A 19,404-nucleotide genomic window follows, 5' to 3' on the forward strand; every position below is an offset into this window, starting at 1 on the left:
GCGTGTTGGAAGTTTCGGTGCTGCAGATAGGATTGATTTTCCCACTCAGTCTGTTATCTTGACTAGGACCCTTAACTATAATGAAGGAAGGATCAAGGGTTAGGCGAGTATTTCCTACTGCTTTGTTTACCTTTCATTTAACATGGATCTGGGGAGAGCACTGTATTGATGCTCTTGCAGTAGCAGTAATAGCAGCACTTGTACTTGGTGACTAGGAACTTACTGCTGGTAGAATTTTGGGAATGTCTCAGTCCTGAAAGAATTGCTGTGTGTTACTGTCTTTCATACCTCCCATGCTGTCCATGTATATTGGAGTAACATTGAACCCCTAAATGCTTTATGTTCTGTGGCTCAGCAAAGAGACTCACAGCAGCTGGAGCCTGTTGAGTTACCCCCTCCAGGCTGGGGGGATGCACAACTGACCTCTGCAACAGATTTTCCTAGATCTTTCATTCAGGGTTATTTTCAATGTAGCAGGCAATAAAGTTTCTATAATGTCCCTTCAGAGACTGAGTAAGACCTTACTCCAAGGAAGTGTTTTCTGTGGCATTCATATTTTTTTTTTTTCTTTTTAGATACGTTTCCATTACACGCAGCAGCATTTGCTGTCCCAGTGTAAGCGGACGCGCACCCTTTCTGATGCTGAGGCTTTCCTAGCTGCCGGTTACCGGGGATCAGTTCCTTACTGACCTCACGTTAGTAGGAGGTGCTGGGAGAACGGAAGATGAAGATAAATACCCGATTATATTTACATTTACTATCAAAGCTGGTGTTTGGGAACATTGTTTCTGTTCAGTGAATCCCCGTGCTGTACCGCAGAGCTCGTTCCAGCGGTTTGCTCCCTCTGGGGTATTTTCAGGTCTATGGTTTATCCCGCATTTACTTTCAGGAGAAGAGGAATTCAGCTTTTTTCCATTTTTATCCCTACGTAGCTTCTCGCTTTCGAAATGTGGCGGTTCCATGCTGAGGGCACCGCCGGGGGAAGGCGGGCAGGGGCGCAGCGCGGCTCCGACCGTGAGCGGGGCCGGGGTCCCGCACTGCGCGCGCCCTCCCCCGCCCCGGGAGCCCCCCGGCCTGCCCGTGCGCTCCCGGGCCGAGCGCAGCGGCGCGGCACAAGGCTGTTCCCCAGCACGCCGCGCTAAGCCCCGGAAGGGCCCCGCGCCCCCGACCCGCGCCCGCCGCCGCATCCGTGTCCCATCCGGGTCCCGCGCCCCGCCCGGCGCGGTGCCGCCTGCAGCGCCCGCCCCGCCCCGCCGTGGTGCCCGCCCCGCCGTGGTGCCCGCCCCGCCGTGGTGCCCGCCCCGCCGAGCCGGCGCCGGGCGGCGGGGCGGGGCGGGGCGGAGCCGTGCGGGCGGGCCGGGCCGAGCCGAGCCGGGCCGTGCCGGGCCGGGGGCAGGAAGATGGCGAACGTGCAGCTGCAGTTCCAGGCCAGCGCCGGCGAGGCGGACCCGCAGAGCCGCCCGCTGCTCGTCCTGGGCCAGCTCCACAACCTGCACCGCCTGCCCTGGGCCCAGCTGCGGGGCAAGCTGCAGCCGCGGGTCACCGAGGAGGTGAGGCCGGGCCGCGGCGGGGGCGCGGGGTCCCGCGCACTCCCCCTGAGGCGGCGGCGGCCCTGCCGCGGGGGGGTGGGGGGGTCGGCGGGGGGAAGCGGCCCCGGCGCCGCCCCCAGCCCCCCCGAGGCCGCGTCTCCCCGCCCCGGCCCCCAGCGGCCTCGCGGTACGGGGGAGGCGGGGGCTTGCCGGGCCTGCGGTGCCTGCGCGGCGTCGGGCCTGCGGCCGGCGGGGACGGAGCCTGCCGGGCCCGTGGCACGGCCCCCCGCAGCCGGCCGAGACCCCCTCGGAGCGGCCCTTAACGGAGAGATAAAAGGGAGGCGGGCTGGCACCCCCCGCTGCGCGGGCCGGCGGGAGCCTGTTGCTGCGGCCCGTCCCCGCCCGCGGGTGAGGCGCTGCCGCCCCGTGCCCGCCGCGGCGCCGGAGGGGGCTTCACCCTCCGCGGGGGTCCGCCCGCAATTAGCGCAATTACCGGCATTACCGAACCGCGCCTTCCCCGGGGCTAGGTGGCGAGCGGGGCGCCGCGGGCCGCTGGGGCTCCGGCGGGGGTGTTTGCCGGGCTCCCGGGTCTCTTGGGACAATATTTAGCCTTCGTGTCGTTCTGTTTGTTTTTAATTAAATGGCTACGTGAAACGAACTGAGGACCAGTAGATCAGGGCCATCTATTTATCCGTAGGAAAACGTTCTCAACTTCAAAAAAAAGCTCTGAAGCAGCTTTGCACTAAATGGTGTGAAATTAATTTTAATTAATACAGCTCAAAAGAGATGCTTGTAATGGGAAGCACGTTTGCATTTTCTGGTTAATAAACAGGTTTGTCATCTTCCCTGTTTCCCTTCGCTAGACGTTATTGCTTCTAAAATTGGGGGCACAGTTTCTTTGTTTCTGATACCTAAAACCCCATAATTAGAGTGCCAAAACGTAGTGGGAATGAGATGGGAAGAAAAGTCTGATGGAGTTCTTTGTCTTTAAATTCTTCTTTCCTCCCCAGATCTGGCAGGCTGCCTTAGGCACCCTGAACCCAAACCCCACCGACAGCTGCCCTCTCTACCTGAATTACGCCACTGTGGCCGCTTTGCCTTCCAGGGTCAGCCGGCACAACAGCCCATCTGCGGCGCAGTTCATCACCCGCCTGGTTAGAAACTGCCTTCCAGGAGGCATCAACAGATGTATTGTTGTAAGTGGCTGCTTGAAAATGTCTCTGCTGGAATGTCTAGTCAAGTATTTTCTCGACTTTTCAGATCTTAGTGGTATCCAAGGAGACTGGAGGTGGGCAAGTTTTGCCGATATAATTATACTGACATTTATAAGTGGTTTTGCACTGACGCGTAAACAAGACCGAACTGTAATAGCTTATGCATGCTCAAGCAGTTGGAGGGAATTAAGGTTGGATATGTATAGAATGTCTTCAACTACAAACGTCCATGCAAAAGGGCTGTGGCTAGATAGTGGCTTTTTTTGCGCTAGGATTTATGACATCAGCACATGCTTTAGAAGACTGACGTAGCCTGCGTGCAGGGTGCTGTGTCTATATTGCATAACCCATGTAAGGTGCCTCATTTGTGCTATTCAGTGAGTTTTACAAGTCTTGATGCAAACGTGCTCCAATGTGAGTCCTTTTGCAGGACAAGCTCTTGGACTACTTTGGTCATCTTCTGTATGAGCCTGATGAATTTGTTACATGTTTCTATGGCTTCTCCAGCTTTCTAGGTTGTTAGAGAAGACTCATATAATCAGTGTCAGTAATAAAATCTAATTATGGTCTTCACTTGGAAAGCTTATTTGTAAAAGTAATAACTCTACTTAATTTTTTCCCTTTATGGTTAACTTTGAAAATGTTTATCTAAAGCTGCTTTCCATTGGTAGTTTCTGTAATGAACTTCAGAAAAATACTCTGCATGTTAAAAGCTTTTGGGTTAATATTGGCCACGTTCTCATATCATGTCTCTCTTTGTTTCATTTCTTTGGAACACATACTAGTGGTTCCCGTGCTTTGCTTTTTTTTTTTTTCTTATGTCTTGATCTGTAGGCTAACCTGTGTTAATTGCAGTAGTATAATTAAAGCAGTCCAGCTCCCTTGTAAGGATGTACTAATACCCATGGTCAAGACCAGCAGTGTAATTAATTTCTGTATGGGAAATGAACTGAACCAGGTCAATGTGGTACTGTTCATACTACCACTCCATCCATGCAAAACATGATGTATGTCTTGATTCAGACAACAGTCATCCTCCCCCCACTTCACCAATAATATCACAGATTACAGGTCCCTTTCAATGTAGTCTTTCACACCCCTAATGATGTCTGTTTTGTCATCTGGTTGGTTGTTTCAGATGGTCTGTGAGCGGTCTGAAGTCTTCGCTTCTGCTTGTGCATTGGCCAGGGCTTTCCCGTTGTTCACACATCGGTCCAGTGCATCAAGAAGCACAGAGAAGAAGACTGTAACAGTAGAGTTTTTTCTGGTTGGACAAAACAATGGACCAATAGAAGTGGCAACGCTTAAAGTAAGATTTTGTTTTATTTCCATCATCGGTTTATTCCCTGAAATATTTTTTTCTTCGAATTGTTGCATGCACAAATACATCTGTCTCTGGTTACATATGAAATAGGTATTGTATCTGAAGTAATAAATTATCCTAGGCCAGAGTTCCCTGAAGTTGATCAGTTCACAGCACCTGGGAGTGGAAATACCAAGCATACTACTGCAGCAAAGACTGAAGGTGTTACTCAGAATTTAGATTTCAGGGGTGGGAAACACCAAACAGATAGCACAAAGAAAATGTTTCCTTTCTCATATTTAGCATAGGTGCAAGTAGTGTACTTTTAGCCTGTAATATTACATTGCCTTCCTTGTGTAGGCTTCTCACTTTCTTTTACCCAGGCACAATCTGTATATGGCTGTGCAGGTGAATATCACAGTGAAGTCATTAAAAGTTGCTTATTCAGGGATCACATGTGGCCTCTGCTGTTTCTGTTTGATGTACCTCTTTGGCTGAGTGTTTCTGGCAGAGCTGTAGCCAAAAACATGACCCTAAGAAGCAATACAGCTTGGATATGAGCTATACGTAACAGTTAAATATGTCATAAGTCATCTTTCAATAGTAGATAATCAAAGTCTGTTTCCCTTGCACCTGACTGTTGCAGAGAGGAAATGCCACATCAAGTACCTTTTACTATGCTAGGTTATTCCTCCTCAAGATCCTAACGTAAAAGCCATCCCAGGTTTGCACTTAAGCCTTTGAGCAACTTTCTGTTCGCTGCTCCAGGTTATGTGCTACAATGATGAGTCAGTGAGATTAAAAAATTCCCTTACAAATTTTGGCAATGGATTTAACTAAGGATATGGTGTTGCTGCATCTGAAATTCACATAATTGTAGCTTTAGGGGTCTGGGGTTTTTTCTTTCAGTGTCTTTTCCTCCGTACTTTGTTCTTACTCTATGCACTGATTTGACCACAGCAAATGATGCCAGACCAGTTTTCAGGAAAGTGACAAAGACAGAAATGCTCTAAGTACAACAGTTGATCGCTCAATTTTTCCATACCCCAAATCAGAAAAAACATAACTGGTGTCAAATATAGTTCCTTCAGATAGGTAGATTCCAAACTACTTGGGTTATTTATAACTTAAACACAAATCTGAAATTATTTCTACCTCCTCTTCTTCCCCTTGATGTCAGTGCCAAAACTATTACTGGCTTCCTCCGAGCTAAGTTTTCACCCTTTAAATTCAACCAGCACCAGACAGGTAATGTAGAGCATGGAAGAGACATGTGGTAGGTTTTTCTTTAGTTAAAATTCTCCCTTGGCATGCTGCTGCATTTTGCACCTACTGCTTTGTCCAGGGTACTTTATGGTGAGGACTAGTAGGGATTGTCATACCTTTACAAGGCCCTTATTAAAGGCTGCCGTTGTCTTGGTTGCCTTGAGTACCCTGGAAGCCAAATGCAGGCACAGCTTATTTCTGTAAGTCATAATTGTTTCCCTTAGACTTGACCTTTGGGTTTAGAGCACCTCCATGTACCTGCATGGCCTTAGCGGTGAATCAGTTCAAGTCTAGCTTGGCTCCTGAGGAGGTCCTTATCCCTTTAGGGGAAGCAAAGCAATCAAAAGTAATTTTGGCACCATTCCAAAGTAAGCCAAGGTTTATGAGTCTGCTGGGATACAGAATGTATAGAGTCCTTTGGCCAGGCTGGCCAAGCCAAACTTCAGATACCTCCTCACGAATGACTGTCCAACACATCTGATTCCTTTGAATCCCGTCTTGACTCACCCTTTTGCTGTGTGTGGTCTCCAGTGGCTACTGGAAAGTTTGAACGAAGTTTCGTTCCACCTACTCTTTTTGTTTCAAGTTGTTGATTTACAGGAGTTAAAAGTTGAAGCTTAGTGTCTGGTGCCCTGGTCCTTTTTGCCAGGAGGATCCTTCTTTAAGGAAACAGCCTCGGCATGCTCACTGTCGACCGTGTTTTCTGTCCACTCCTGCTTAGATGGGTTTTTACTCAGTCCAGATGAGGGTCAGTCCAGTTTGCCGCAGGAGTGAGGAAACAGATGCATGTGTGCTTGACACAAATCTGAAGTAGTCCACGTTCCCCATGGGCCTGCCATATAGAACATCTTACGGCAGTAATCTTTATTGCGTTCAGCCACTCTGCCTGCCATATATATAAACTCTGCAATTTCCCATGTTGTACATTATAAAATCCCTGCAGGTTTCCAGCCCGAGCAGCCTGCCAGCTCATTGTGACTTCCTGAACTTACTTCCTCTTATCTTCCCTCCACCTTGCATGGCAGCCTTGGTCTCCCTTTGATAGTGAAGGCTACTAATCTTGCAGTATTAGTTCACTGTGGGAAGGCATACAGTTGCTTAGAAATTAGAGCACAGGGAAAAATAACTTAACACATACAAAAACTGGTGGTTAGCTTGGCTGACATTATTTAATACTGTACAACTGCCTGTGATCAGTTGCAGTGAAGCATTAATGTGCTCCAGAGGAACCACGTGTCTGGTGTAGGCTGCACAGGACTAAATGTGAAGCTATGCAGAAAACCAGCCAAACCAAGGCCAGTTCTCATGTGTCCTCACTTCTTTTCATAGTGTCTGGCAAGTGCTACAGAAGGAGTCAGGCTGGCTGCTCGAATTGTGGACACCCCATGCAATGAGATGAACACAGATAACTTCCTGGAGGTAGGTATTACACCTGATGAGTAAGGGTTACTAATTGGAAGTTTAGACTACAGTAATCAAGAGGTAGTATTGCTATCTCTTAGCAAAACCTGTATGTCAGCAGTGGGAAACACATCAAAGAACCTGTCCAAGGATGCTGGGGCTATTTCTTTGGCCTTTAATATTTCGTAGAACTTTGCTAAGTTGAAAGCAGGCAGAATGTGCAGCTTTGGGGTAAGGCACTGGGAGTGAGATTAGGTCATGACACTGTCTCCTTTGCCAGTGCTAGTGTTGTCTTAAGCCTGATGGTGATAAGAGTTTCTGAAATTATGGGACAGAAGTTGACATGTTTCCACATAAGTTTCATCATGAAAATCTGGAAAGCTATTGAGAATGAAAATGTTCCTGTCCTATTGCATCATGATCCAATAGAGTGAACAGCTGGCCTTTGCCTCTGAAGATGTCTTTTACTGGCTGAGCTTAAAGGTCAACGTTGTATTTCATGCCGTAGTAAGTCAAGGATGTCTCAGTGGAATCAGGCTATTGGAAAACCAGTACCACGCCTAAAATTGTGCACGCGTGTATGTGTACGCGTGCAAAAATCACGCAAAACCCTTAAGTGGGTGCCCATATGTGTGGAAAGACACAAATGCGTCCTTCTGATGCCTGGCTGACAATGTCCTTTTTGTTTTCATGATTAAGGAAATCAGAAAAGTTGGCAAGGATCTTGGGATTACTCCTACCATTATTCGAGATGAGGAGCTGAAAGAGAGAGGCTTTGGAGGTATATCTTGTTGAAAATTCAGCTTTTTTCCTAGCAGTTAATTGGAATGTTTTGCCTTCTCTGTTGTAATGTTTTACTTGCACATTTTTAAACAGTTTTATTGTCCATAAACTGAGATGTTTGACAGAAAATAGCCACAGATTTCTCCCCGCGGTCTTTTTTCCCCAGGAGTGGTTTAATTCTGTGTTTTCCAGGTATCTATGGAGTTGGCAAGGCAGCTCTGCATCCTCCAGCCCTAGCAGTTCTCAGTCACACTCCAGATGGTGCTACACAGACCATTGCATGGGTGGGCAAAGGTATTGTGTACGACACTGGAGGACTCAGCATTAAGGGAAAGGTACATAAACACTTGTTCTTCTGCTGCCTTGGCTTACCATGTTGTTTTCTGATGGAAAGTATTCAGTTAATGTCTATAGGAAACCAAGTATATTTATTTGAGTAGACACTTGATCTACTGTCATCCATATGGACACAAACTATCAGGAGAGAGTACCAAATAGGATTCAAGGAATGCTTTACAGAGCAGTTAAAGAGCTACCTGATGTTTTGCCCTTTAAGCGTTGCACACTGTTAGGAGAATGCTCGAAACAAAGTTGATAAATGGGTATTGGATCTATCTCCAGAATTAGAAATTAGGGTTGGCCTCAGTGCGGATCTTGTGAACAACCTTTTTTCTTTTCTAACAAATTAACAGCAGAGGTTTGGTATTTTCCAGTTCTAAGGCAAGATTCACCAAGAAGCAGATGCATGTGTTCTGTCTTTCTGTTATGGTGGAGCACTTGTCAAAACCAGAGTTACAGAAGCATCAGAAATGCTAGTTTTATTTAGCAGGCGTTACTGTGAAATTCTCTTTAAAAAAAGAAAAAAAATAATTCTATGGTCCTGTTTAAACAGACTACTATGCCTGGAATGAAGCGAGACTGTGGTGGAGCAGCTGCTATTTTGGGTGCCTTCAAAGCCACTGTAAAGCAAGTAAGTAAAATGTGTTAATTGATATCATGTATCCCAGCATTGCCAAGGAGCAGTCTGGCTTTTGGATATATTCCCAGATATGGGGGCCAGTCTAATCCTGAAGTTCTGACCTACCACTGCTATTAGTGACCTTGCGCTGCTCTGCTTTTTCTGCTGTTCCAGGAAAATATTTCAAATCTTTACCAGGATCTTGAGAATTGTGAGAAATTCCTTGAGTGCTTTTTTTTTTTTTAAGACTCCTTCTTGAATTTCAGGGTTTGTTCTGTGGACTGAGTGGTTTCTAGTTCCTTGAATCAGATTTATACTTGAGTTATCCAGTGCTGATTTTGTTTAAGCTGCAGGATTTGAGGCGGCTTTCGTCACCTTAGCAAAGAGCGGGATGAGTGACTCTGGGATATGAAGTCTGTCCATATTCCAAATCCTGTGCCGGTTCTAATATTAACCTGCTGGGGAAGTGGCAACTCTAGTCTCATCAGGGCCTGCTTTTAGGTTTGCTGCTGTGGTCAGAAAGTAGTAGGGGAGCTGAGAGGGAGCCAGGTATTGAAATATGAAGAATTAAAAAAATGCATATTGTGCTTTAACAGTATGAACTGGGGAAAAGAAGTGGCTGCTGCCAATAAAACTCTGCCCTCTCCACAAATCCAGTGACTGAGTCTTGCTGACAGAGCAGCTATTGCCTCCAAGGAGTATCCGAAGTTCAAAGAACATTTACTGCTGAAGATTAATGCATAGATCTGACAGAAGGTCCAGGGGGTGATCAGTGCCAGATTCCCATTTCTCAATAGTTCAGCTCTGTGTCTTGGCCCTAGCAGCATGTTTGATGTGGAAAGATGGTAAACTTCACAGTTATCTGCAGAGACTTAAAATTGTAAACTTCACAGTTATCTGCAGAGACTTAAAATTGAAAACAGATTGGCGAGCTGCATCTCAGGCAAAATGGCCAACTTTCCGTAACGAGGTCCTCCAGAAGGTTAGATCGTGCGTTTGCAAGGGAGGAGAGCTAGAACGTAGACAGTGGTTTGGGAGAGTCTGGGAAAGCCATGAATGCAGTACATCCTTTTGGTGATTCAGTCCTTGTTTCCAAAGTAGGTTTGTGTGTAATTATCTGCACTGAGAGAAGTTGCATTTGCAATCGCAGTAGGTGTGAACGTAAGTGATCTGTCATTTCATGTGCAATTATTGTAACAACGAATAAACTGGCAGTGATATGTTTGGGCAAACTGAGCCTGAAAAAGCTGTCATACCTCACAAGAAACCTGTGCCTTTTTATGTAAAAACAAAAGAATGATTTGCTGCTTGATTTTAAAACATCATGTAAGAAGACCTGTTAATGAAATCCCTGCAGAAGACGTATGCAGGTAGGCAGTGAAAAGAATTTGTTGTTGTTCCTGTTTCAAGACTTTTTTTTAAAAAAAAAAAAGCTCTTAATAATATAAAGCTGGCAGAGGTTTAAATTAGCTACGCTGTGTCACAGAGACTGAAGTTGGAGATGCATGTTGGATAGAAAGCTCAGTGGGAAGAGGGGCAGAAGTTATCCATCTTCAGAAAATATCTGCCTACATGCTGTTCAACAGTTCTATACCGTTATTTAAAAAGGCTTTGGATAGCAAAATTAAGGAAATTATTTTTTCCTAGAAAGATGCATTTCATCTGTTGTGAGCTTTCCAACACAAGGGAGGAGAGAAAAACACTCACTTAACATGCAGGATCAAGAAGGATTTCAAAATTTTAACATAGTGAATCCTGCTGCTGAAGAGCTACAGGCAGAATGAGATACAGGAAAAGGCAACTGGTACTGGAAGCAGGTTTTCAGTTTTTGACAGTAGATTAATCACATCTCTTGCTTGGAGGAGGAAAATTTGGTACAGTCCAGTTAGAGATGAATGGAGTGGGATTTTTGCTGCCTGGACTGTTTTGGAAAGAGCAGTCATAGGTGGAAGGTTAGTCTCATCAGCAATGCTGTTTGCCCACTGGCTGGGCTGGAAACTGCAAAGTTACTTTATGGCTTCTAGATGCTGCCCGTTATTTTGAAAGGTTTTGATTTGCCTTTAGACTTTAGAATGTGAGCTGATTCAGCAAGTCCAGGTGTCATCAGCCAGGGACTTTTATCAAGAGATTAACAGTAAAACTGACCCTGGTTTCCTGAGGAATTTGGCATTTTTAAAGCTAGTTGTCCCAGCTGGGGGGAAACGATGTTATTTGTTAAATGCTGCTGTCTCCCTTTCCATTCCTAGGATCCCTCTACACAATGCAGCTGTTGTATAAATAACAAAATCATCATACATTTTAAAATATCATCCATAACCATATCAGCTCTTGATTTTAAACCGAAGTAAACCAGAATGGGATATGCCAGAAGAGAGGAGGCTAAGGGGAAAAAAAACCCCTTTGAAAATGCTGTGTGTCTTCCAGCACAAAAAAAACCCAACCCAAATTCCTCTTGGCCGTGGGTATTTTTGGTTTTACATGGAAAGAGAGAAGATAGATCCTGATAGCATGATCTGACCTGTGGTGCAGGTTGGATGCTGAAGGGCAGTGAGCTGTGTCATTGGAGTTCCACCATGTTTCAGGATTGCCATGATCAAAGTTACTTTCCAAAAAAATACTCAGAGGTGGAATCTGTTCACCTGGGGCTTGGTGTTTTGTTTTGTTAGGGAAAATACACAGTTCACAAATGGCTACATATTAGCATTTATTATTTTGTCATTTTACACTATTACTATAGGCTTTTCCCCAATGTGGCAGAAATGATAGGAAGGATCTCCGTTTCTCAAATGGCCCCAGCTGTATCATTGTTGTTCCTGGAGACTAAATAAAAGCAGTGGAAAATACAGGGTTTGGAAAATAATCCCAAGCATCCTGACTGGCTGTGTAATGTTCTCTCACAAGCCTTTGTAATTGTCACTTCGAAAGCATCCTTTGTTTGGATCTTTCCTTTGTGGCTACAGAAGGTGGAGTTACATGGTCTGGATATGTTGTTTGCGATCTGTATAGTGAGTCAACGTTAAGAGTTGTATCAAAGTTAGGTGAGTGAAGTGGTGCATCTTTGGAGATGTATTCTGCTGGTTTTCATACAGGGGTACTGTACTTAGTGACTTAAGGTTTGAGTTTGGTGTGCCTGGCAGTTTCCTGGTGAGCTCAGTGGGCTTTGGAGTTGTGTTTGTGAAGATCTGACTAGGGCTGGCTGTAAAAAGCTGAACATGCTCTTCCCAGGGAATCAGGTTTGACTAAACTTAACCCCTGCCAGCTGCATCTGCACGTTTCATATAAAAGATGTTTTAATTCGGGTACCTTGCCACTGAGAGAAGATTGCACTGATCACTGTGTAATTGACAGCGTCTTTCTAGATCCCTTCCCCATTTTTCTGTCACATGCATATAGGCTTTTATTCACGCTGCAGTGAGAACTCTAAAACCAGTATTAGATGTTACCTCCTCGCCCACTTTCTGTAGCTCTTGGCCTCAGGTTCAAGATATTAGACATTCCTCACAGATTTCCCATGTAATTATTGGCATTGCTATCAAGAAGTCGGAATTCCTCATTGATTTCAGTCCCAATAAATCAGCTTGATGTGAATCAAAAGCCATTTCTCTGCTATGGTTGTTACAGGGTTTTAAAGACAATCTTCATGCTGTTTTTTGTTTGGCTGAGAATGCAGTTGGACCACGTGCAACGAGACCTGATGACATTCATGTTCTTTACTCTGGAAAGTAAGATTGTTTCTATCCTTTTCACAGAAACATTGAGAGGAAACACCGTGTTTGCTTCTGTTCATCTGGGTACCATGCAGATTATGAATCTGTCCCTCATCAGCTTCCCTAAATATTAATAGTATTTCAGACAGCCATAGTAGTGAATTTTCAATGTGCTTAGAGTTTCCTGTTAGGTATGTAAACACACGTCAAAATACATATCATATATCATGAGCTGAAGTTTTCTTAAAGCACTGGGGTTTAGGCATTTTTTCCAGTACAACCTGTTTTCTGTATCCATCTGTAGTCTATACTGTCTCAGTTGCAGAGGCAGGCTACCGTTGTATAAGAATCTCTTCTTGTTTTAAGCAGAGTATCGTTACCTCTTTGTATGGTAATAATTTGTAAAATCCCAGCTCAACGTGCTAGGCATTACAGAGCCCCAACAAGCAGACCCAGCTGTGAGGACAGTACTGTTACAACCCTTTTCTATCTGTGCTCGCTCTGGATGCTTGCAGCTGGGTACAAGCAGCCGTGCAGACTTGCAGAGTCAAGTAAGGAAGCACGCTGGGTTTGAGTCTGCTTCCTCATCCACTGTTCTAGTCCAGGCAGATGAGTCTTAACTTCCAGCGTGAAGTACAGCAGTGTATTAAATGCCCTCTCTTCTTCCTAGAACTGTGGAAATCAATAACACTGATGCAGAAGGTAGACTGATACTGGCTGATGGAGTAGCTTACGCGTGCAAAGATCTTGGAGCTGATATCATTCTTGATATGGCCACTCTTACTGGAGCTCAGGTACTGATGCAGAACTGCTAGCAGATGGGGTGAATCCTTCAACTGTCTGCACATTACACACCTCTGTGCCTTTGTCCTGCTAGTCTTTGGGGGGAAAGTAGGTACTGTGAACTGTTGTGCTGGATGGTGGCTTCCTAAGCTTGTGTAAGAGAAAGTTGCCAACAGCAGCCCCAGTAAACTGTAATCCATCCTCTGTGCATGTGACGTGCTTTGAGTGTGTTACATTTATATCTGCATTACTCAAGCAGGTTTTTGGGGTGTTTATGCAACCTTTTTGCTTTTGTATACTTAAAGAAAAAATGGTATTCTTCTGATGGTATTAGCAGCTGATGTAAGCGATCCAGAGCTCGATGTTTGCAATTCAGTAGATCTATGATTAGCAGAACTGATTCGCTGATAGTGATCAGGGATTTTCTTCTCCATAAAATAGCTTACCTTGGAAGTCATACAGAGGGTGATACAAGGGTACGAATTTAATGCTATTAGTTTTTGAAATCTGTTTTATAGAAAAGTTCTATTGACAAGCAGTGATTCTTGTGGTTTAATTTTCTAGAAAATGAATTGGTCTTTATATCAGGAGGAGAAATGGTGGCAAATTTTGGAAGTGTGTATTTTGCATACATTGGTGTAAACGTCAATTGTTTGAAAGCTTCCCATCATTGTCCTACTGGAAAACTGGTATGATGGTGACTTTTGGGTTTTGTATATTGGAAGGAAGCAACCTTTCCAGTGAATGAGGATGTTACATTGTGTGATTGACACACATTGCTGTGGTATCCTCTGTGTGTGTGTTAGATGTTTTATTTATAATTTGTTGCTGATTTAATTTTATGTCTAAGATAAATAATTGTAAAGTGATATAATTTGCTTGCTCAGTAACAGCAAAGAAGTATATTTGTCTTGCCAGTGTATGAATGGGCCAAGCAAATGCAGACTATTTCACTGCAGAATAAATCTTCAGAAATTTTAAAAGATTCAGCAGTACCTACAATGTCTTTGTCAACATTTGTAACACTAACTTCTTGTGGAGTGATTTTGAGTCTTTTTTTTTTTTTCTTGCTGGTTTTGTTAGATGGAAAGCAGCTGTTAATGCTGAGAGGTAATAATGCAGAATTATCCTGCCCAGCACAGTTAAGGTGACTCCTTCCTGATTTTGTCTTGTCTCTCACTAGGGAATTGCTACAGGAAAGTATCATGCTGCTGTCCTTACCAATAATGAAGAGTGGGAAAAGGCTTGTGTTAAAGCTGGCAGGAACTGTGGAGACTTGGTCCATCCTCTTGTGTATTGCCCTGAGCTCCACTTCAGTGAATTTACCTCTGCTGTAGCTGATATGAAGAACTCTGTGGCAGTGAGATATCTTTTTTCCTTCTAAATTTCATTTTTTACAAAAAAGCATGTGTTTTCTATGTAATGTGCTGATCTGTTGATAGCTGGCTGAAAGCACTTCATGTGGGTTGTGATCTTTTAGAAATGGACCATATAATTACAGTCTTCAGGGTCTTTCACCTGGGGATTTTGCAGGCTGTGTCACTGCCCTGGTATTTAGTGTCAATTTTAAACAGGGTGGTCTGCTGCAAAGGTATCTTTGGGCTGCTTGCCTCTTAAGCATGGCCTTAAGATGAATGCTAAATTTCTGGGTGGGCACCATTTAAGAGGTAAAGATGGGTATTCCTCAGATCATACATAACCAGCAGAGACAGTAACTGGGAATGCAGAAACCAGGAAATTGGGGATAGAGGCATTGGGAATTACTGCAGCTACTTGTGCTACGCTTGAGAGTTACAATGTCCGGTTAAGTTCCAAAAAAAGCTACAGAAAGCAGCTTGGGCAGAAGAGGAGTTGAGCAGGGCCAGACTGCTACCAGGGATTAATTCAAAGGATTTACAGTATAGCTGGTTTGCAAGACTCTGGTTTAGGGCCATCATTAAGCTTTAAGCTAGATTTAGGCAACTGTCTTTTCTGTAGGTAAGGATAAAACATTGACATTCTCTTTTCTTGCAAGACTGACTGTATTTTTATTACTTCTGCAGGACCGAGACAATACTCCAAGCTCCTGTGCTGGGCTCTTTATTGCTTCTCACATTGGCTTTGACTGGCCAGGAGTCTGGGTCCATATAGACATTGCTGCACCTGTTCACGCAGTGAGTATGTTCATACAACTTCTGACTCCTCCCTGGGCAAGCGGGCTGCGTAACGGAACCTGCTTGTGCCTGCAGATACTCTGCATTCAAAGCAAGAGAATAAGGTGGAGAAGAGTTCTTCTGAAAAGCGTTGACTCTTCATCTGTGTTAGGAATGTCTTTGTTTTGGTAGCTTCATCTGTTCATGTTTTCCATCTTGGTTTTAAAATAGACTAATGGTCACTTTAATTGGCAATATCTTTATCATTATTAATTTCAACAGCTTGCCTGCTTTCTGTTCATGGCAATAATCCATTTTCACCCATATTGTTTTAAAACGATTGACTAGAGTCAATCATCCTGCCTGCTGACCTGCAGCACAGAAAACGTTTGCTTCCACCCTTTGATGGGATTTGTGTATATTCTTTTTTCTAAAATACAAGCCAATTTACTTCTCCCCCACTGCCCCTTCTTTTTTTAAACCCAGCTTGCCCAGCTTATACTCCAAATCCATTCTCATGCTAGACGGAACGTTCCCTGCCCTGAACAGTGCTAGCATAAATCCATGCTCGAGTCAGTGTGAGCTCTGTTCTTGTGAGAATCGACTGATATGTTGGTTTAACCTGGCTGGGACAGATTCCAGTGGCCGTAAGGATACAGAAGCACAAGCTGAGCAGGCTTGCCCAAGACCCTGAGTATTTTCTGTGGCCGTGTGCCATCACTGCTCTTCTTGAGTGAGTAGGTAAATTAAAATTAGGTTCAGATTATACAATCTGAATTGTGAACTGTTGTGTGGTTTTGTGTTGTGTGTTTTTTTTTTTCCAGGGTGAACGAGCTACTGGCTATGGCGTGGCTTTGTTGCTGTCCCTGTTTGGAGGGGCGTCTGAAGACCCTTTACTAAACATGGTGTCTCCTCTTGGGTGCAATGGAGACTCTCCCACTGAAGACATGGAGAGAGACTCCAAAAGGCGGCGCCTGGTTTAATGCGCCCCCAGCCCTAAGTGACGGGGTGCATGGGTTACCTCACTTTGCACTGATTCATTCTCAAGCAATGAAAATGTCACACATCAGAAATTGCCATTTTTTTTACTATCATTATAAGATTTATTACTTGTTTCTGATAAAAACAGCCGGATTTAATGTTTGGTTGTTTTTTTTTTTTTAAATTATTGGTGCACACAGTTGCTGAACAATATCAGTGGTGCAGAGTCCAGGCTCAACTAACTGTATCAGGAAGAGGGCACATACTCCTCAGCTCCTCACAAAACCTAACTAAGTGCATTAATGCATGAGAAGCTCTCTCTAGTCTGAAGAAGCAACTGCAGCTATTGCTTACAAAGCCTTCTGAATTACTTATTATATGTGAGGTTTCGTCAGATGTTTCTGCAAGGCCCCACTACATCTCAGAACACAGGACAAGGAAAAAAACCTCTGTAGACTTGGCTTATTCAGTGACAATTTAGCTTAGCAGCAAAGGAGATGTAATGAGAAAAGGCCTATAGTTTTAATAAGGTGCTGTTTCCGCATGTTTAATGTTTTTCTGACCAGTAAAATCGGCAAGAGTGGTCCAGAATATATCTCTATGTAAATCTTTCACATACAAATTACAGAATGTATTCATGTTAAATGAGGAAAAAAAATAGAGGGACTGTGATTGAGTAAAATTGGTTTACAGAGTGGCTTCTTGCCACTTAATGAATTTATTATTAAAGCAGCTTACATATCCCATGTGACGTTTCATGGTGGTGTTTATGTTTCTGAGAACACAGAGTGCTCCAGAAGTTTGTGCGTGACATCGTTACTCTTCAAGTTCCTTTTCTCAGTACTTGTACATCTGAAAACAGACCTAACAGAGTCACAGCTTACACCGAATGGTTTGGGGCAGTTGTGTTGTGCTGATTCACGTAGTTTGATTCAACAGCAGTCAGGGGTGCGTGGTATTAGTTTCTGTGTAAGGCAGTCACAAGGAGCTTACAAGCACTAGTTTGGCTTGGCCACTCACAGGAGATGACTTGCCCCAATTTATTTGATGTCAGCAGCAGAGCTGGGAGCAGAGTGACCAGGTTTTAGTCAGTGCTGGTCCCTGCCTGGCGGTTCAAGCGTCAGCCTTTGGAAACATTTCTTGGCTCAACCAGAGTGGTGATGGTGAAAAATCCCACCCAGCACACACTTTTGGCTGCTTTGCAGATACAGTCAAGCTGAGTTGTGATGGATTACACCTTTCCCTGTGTCGGAGGTGATCTCTGGAGAGAACTGGTGCTAGGTTTTAGATGGAGTTCCAATAATGAGGTACACATCTGGTCTAGGCATGAGTCTTTTTGATTAAAGACTTCATGGAAAGCTTAACGCAGAAGGGAGAAGAAACATTTTTCATTCTGGTTTTGTTGGCTATATTTGATTCTTAGACAGAATGTAACTTTTCTTTTTTTTATAAGAAAACCCCGGAACTTCATTACTTCCTATATCTGCTCTTCCCTTGCTGTTCTGGTTCCCTGGTCCACTTGATCATAGTTTTAAGAGATCTACATATAAATGAGTTCTGCCTTTGGTCGTTCTAGGCACTCAGTATAAAGTGTTATCTGGTACCAAAAACTGTTGTGGGAAGTGTGTTGATGAAGAGTTATTTTCATTAGGGGTTCAGTCTGACCACTGGAGCTAATGGCAAAATGTTCTAACTCCTGCGCTCTGAAGTCAAGTCTTCAATCTCCATCCAGTAGAAACACTCTTCAGATTAATAAATTCTAATTTTGAAATTTAGGGGTTTGCCAAAATGAGGCAGATTTTTACCTAAAAGATGGCCTGCAGTTTTGTGGCATATGGCTAAACTCTAATGTTATTCGCTGGATGCAGCAAGCCCAGATAAAGGAGAAATTAGATTTTGATGACTGACTATAATATCCAATTCTGCTGTGTCTCAAAGCATATCATTCTGCTGAATTTAATTTGGAAGGCACTTAATAGAAGTCATCTTTAAAAACAAAATACCTAAAATTAAGGAACTATAACATGAAATACCTGAAAAGCAAACAGGATGAATATTTAGGAAATAAAAACCTGAAAACCAGCTTAAGTTTGCTTAAACAGAGTAAAATAAATCAATCCAACATGTAATCGTAAAAAGGACTGGTGCTTCCTCTGGTTCAGAGATACAAAATAAAAATCAAGGGCTTTTTTTTTTTTTTTTCCCCCAATTCCATAATAAAATCTCTTGCTATTCCTGATGTACATTATTTCCTTCTGTTTAGATAAGAGGTGTATTCTCTAAAGCAGAAGTTTAGGACCTACACAAGACAGGGATTGGTGAGCTGTATTTACCAAATAAATGAGTCTCTCCTGCCTTTCACAGAGCTTGCACATCATTCCCATTAAGTTCACAGTGTTTCTTAACCCCCTAATGAGCAGAATTTTAATTCCCTCAAAACCCAGTTCGACCAGCTGGATTCACGTACCTACTTGGGTGCTGGGCAATTTGATCTTCTGCTGCAGGATTTGCCCTGAAGTACCTTGGTATGAGACCTGGAGGCAACCTACAACAGAGGAGATGCCCAAACTGCCGTAGAAGTAGCAGATACGCAGTGCCAGAAAGTAATGAGTGGGGGAGTTACCAAACAGCAATAGGTGCGTGTTGAGCAGCAAAGCTGGAATTTGGTCTCTGCAGCTGCCACTCCTCTCAGTCGCTGTGCAGCCTGAAGCGAGCAGGGTACAGCAGCTCTGATGTTCTTACTGCCTCTGTGGCCACCCTGACCGAGTGCTCCACAATTCCCAACGCGTCCAGCTTCACAGCCCCTTCTGTGTGACAAAGCAGCAGTTACTCCCAGGAAGGAGTTGCAGACACCATAGGCTGACCTCAGTGGATTTAGGTGACTGTATTTGAAGTATATTCTGGCACCACTTGGGCAACTTTAAACAGAAACGCTCCCATGCTGGGCGGCAGGCACCCACGTAGTTTTGTAAAACTGCTGGGTCATGAGTCCTCCACGCCGTGGGGTACCCTGGGTCAACCCTGCAAAGACAACGAAGCAGCATGTGGCTCAGTGAGCGGCTGAAGGTCACCTCGGTGTCTAAGCAGAGAACTGAAACCTGGGGGCTCCCAAGCTCTGGGTTCCCAGTTGCCCTCTGAGCAACCACGAGCGATGGAGCAGGGTAACAGAGGACCTGCTGCCAGGGGCAGCACAAAGCCAGAGAGGTGCCTTCCCAGGTGGTTTTAGAGGAACTGGAGCTTAAGTTTCTACAGCTGTGAGCCCAGCACTTACAAGAGGAGGCTGACAATTAAGCACAAGCTAATGGGATCCCCCAGATTTCCTTTCTCTTTGTTTCCCCCTTGGAGCT

At 44.4% G+C, this 19,404-nt stretch overlaps 1 protein-coding gene across 2 annotated transcripts; it reads left to right on the top strand.

Annotated features, from left to right (window-relative positions):
- The first annotated feature begins 1,300 nt into the window (after nucleotides 1-1,300).
- On the top strand, nucleotides 1,301-16,803 carry NPEPL1 (aminopeptidase like 1). 2 transcript variants are annotated; one of them, XM_056354377.1, is made up of 12 exons: nucleotides 1,304-1,550; nucleotides 2,540-2,725; nucleotides 3,882-4,052; nucleotides 6,642-6,731; nucleotides 7,413-7,494; nucleotides 7,689-7,831; nucleotides 8,389-8,466; nucleotides 12,076-12,176; nucleotides 12,832-12,955; nucleotides 14,128-14,304; nucleotides 14,987-15,097; nucleotides 15,901-16,803. In XM_056354377.1, the coding sequence occupies exons 1-12, from the start codon at nucleotides 1,401-1,403 to the stop codon at nucleotides 16,057-16,059; spliced, it is 1,572 nt and encodes a 523-aa protein (XP_056210352.1). In that variant the 5' UTR covers nucleotides 1,304-1,400; the 3' UTR covers nucleotides 16,060-16,803. The 2 variants fall into 2 exon arrangements, with proteins under 2 accessions (XP_056210353.1, XP_056210352.1); XM_056354378.1 differs by lacking the exons at nucleotides 12,076-12,176; nucleotides 12,832-12,955 and having other exon boundaries at nucleotides 1,301-1,550.
- Nucleotides 16,804-19,404: the final 2,601 nt, after the last annotated feature.

This window comes from Falco biarmicus, chromosome 10 (genome assembly GCF_023638135.1).
Source record: "Falco biarmicus isolate bFalBia1 chromosome 10, bFalBia1.pri, whole genome shotgun sequence".
Taxonomy (NCBI): Eukaryota; Metazoa; Chordata; class Aves; order Falconiformes; family Falconidae; genus Falco; species Falco biarmicus.

Coding starts and splice junctions, on each gene's coding strand:
- NPEPL1 (XM_056354377.1), top strand. CDS start 1,401: ATGGCGAACGTGCAGCTGCAGTTCCAGGCCAGCGCCGGCGAGGCGGAC. Junction 1,551..2,539: donor AGCCGCGGGTCACCGAGGAG/GTGAGGCCGGGC, acceptor TTTCCTCCCCAG/ATCTGGCAGGCTGCCTTAGG. Junction 2,726..3,881: donor GCATCAACAGATGTATTGTT/GTAAGTGGCTGC, acceptor TGGTTGTTTCAG/ATGGTCTGTGAGCGGTCTGA.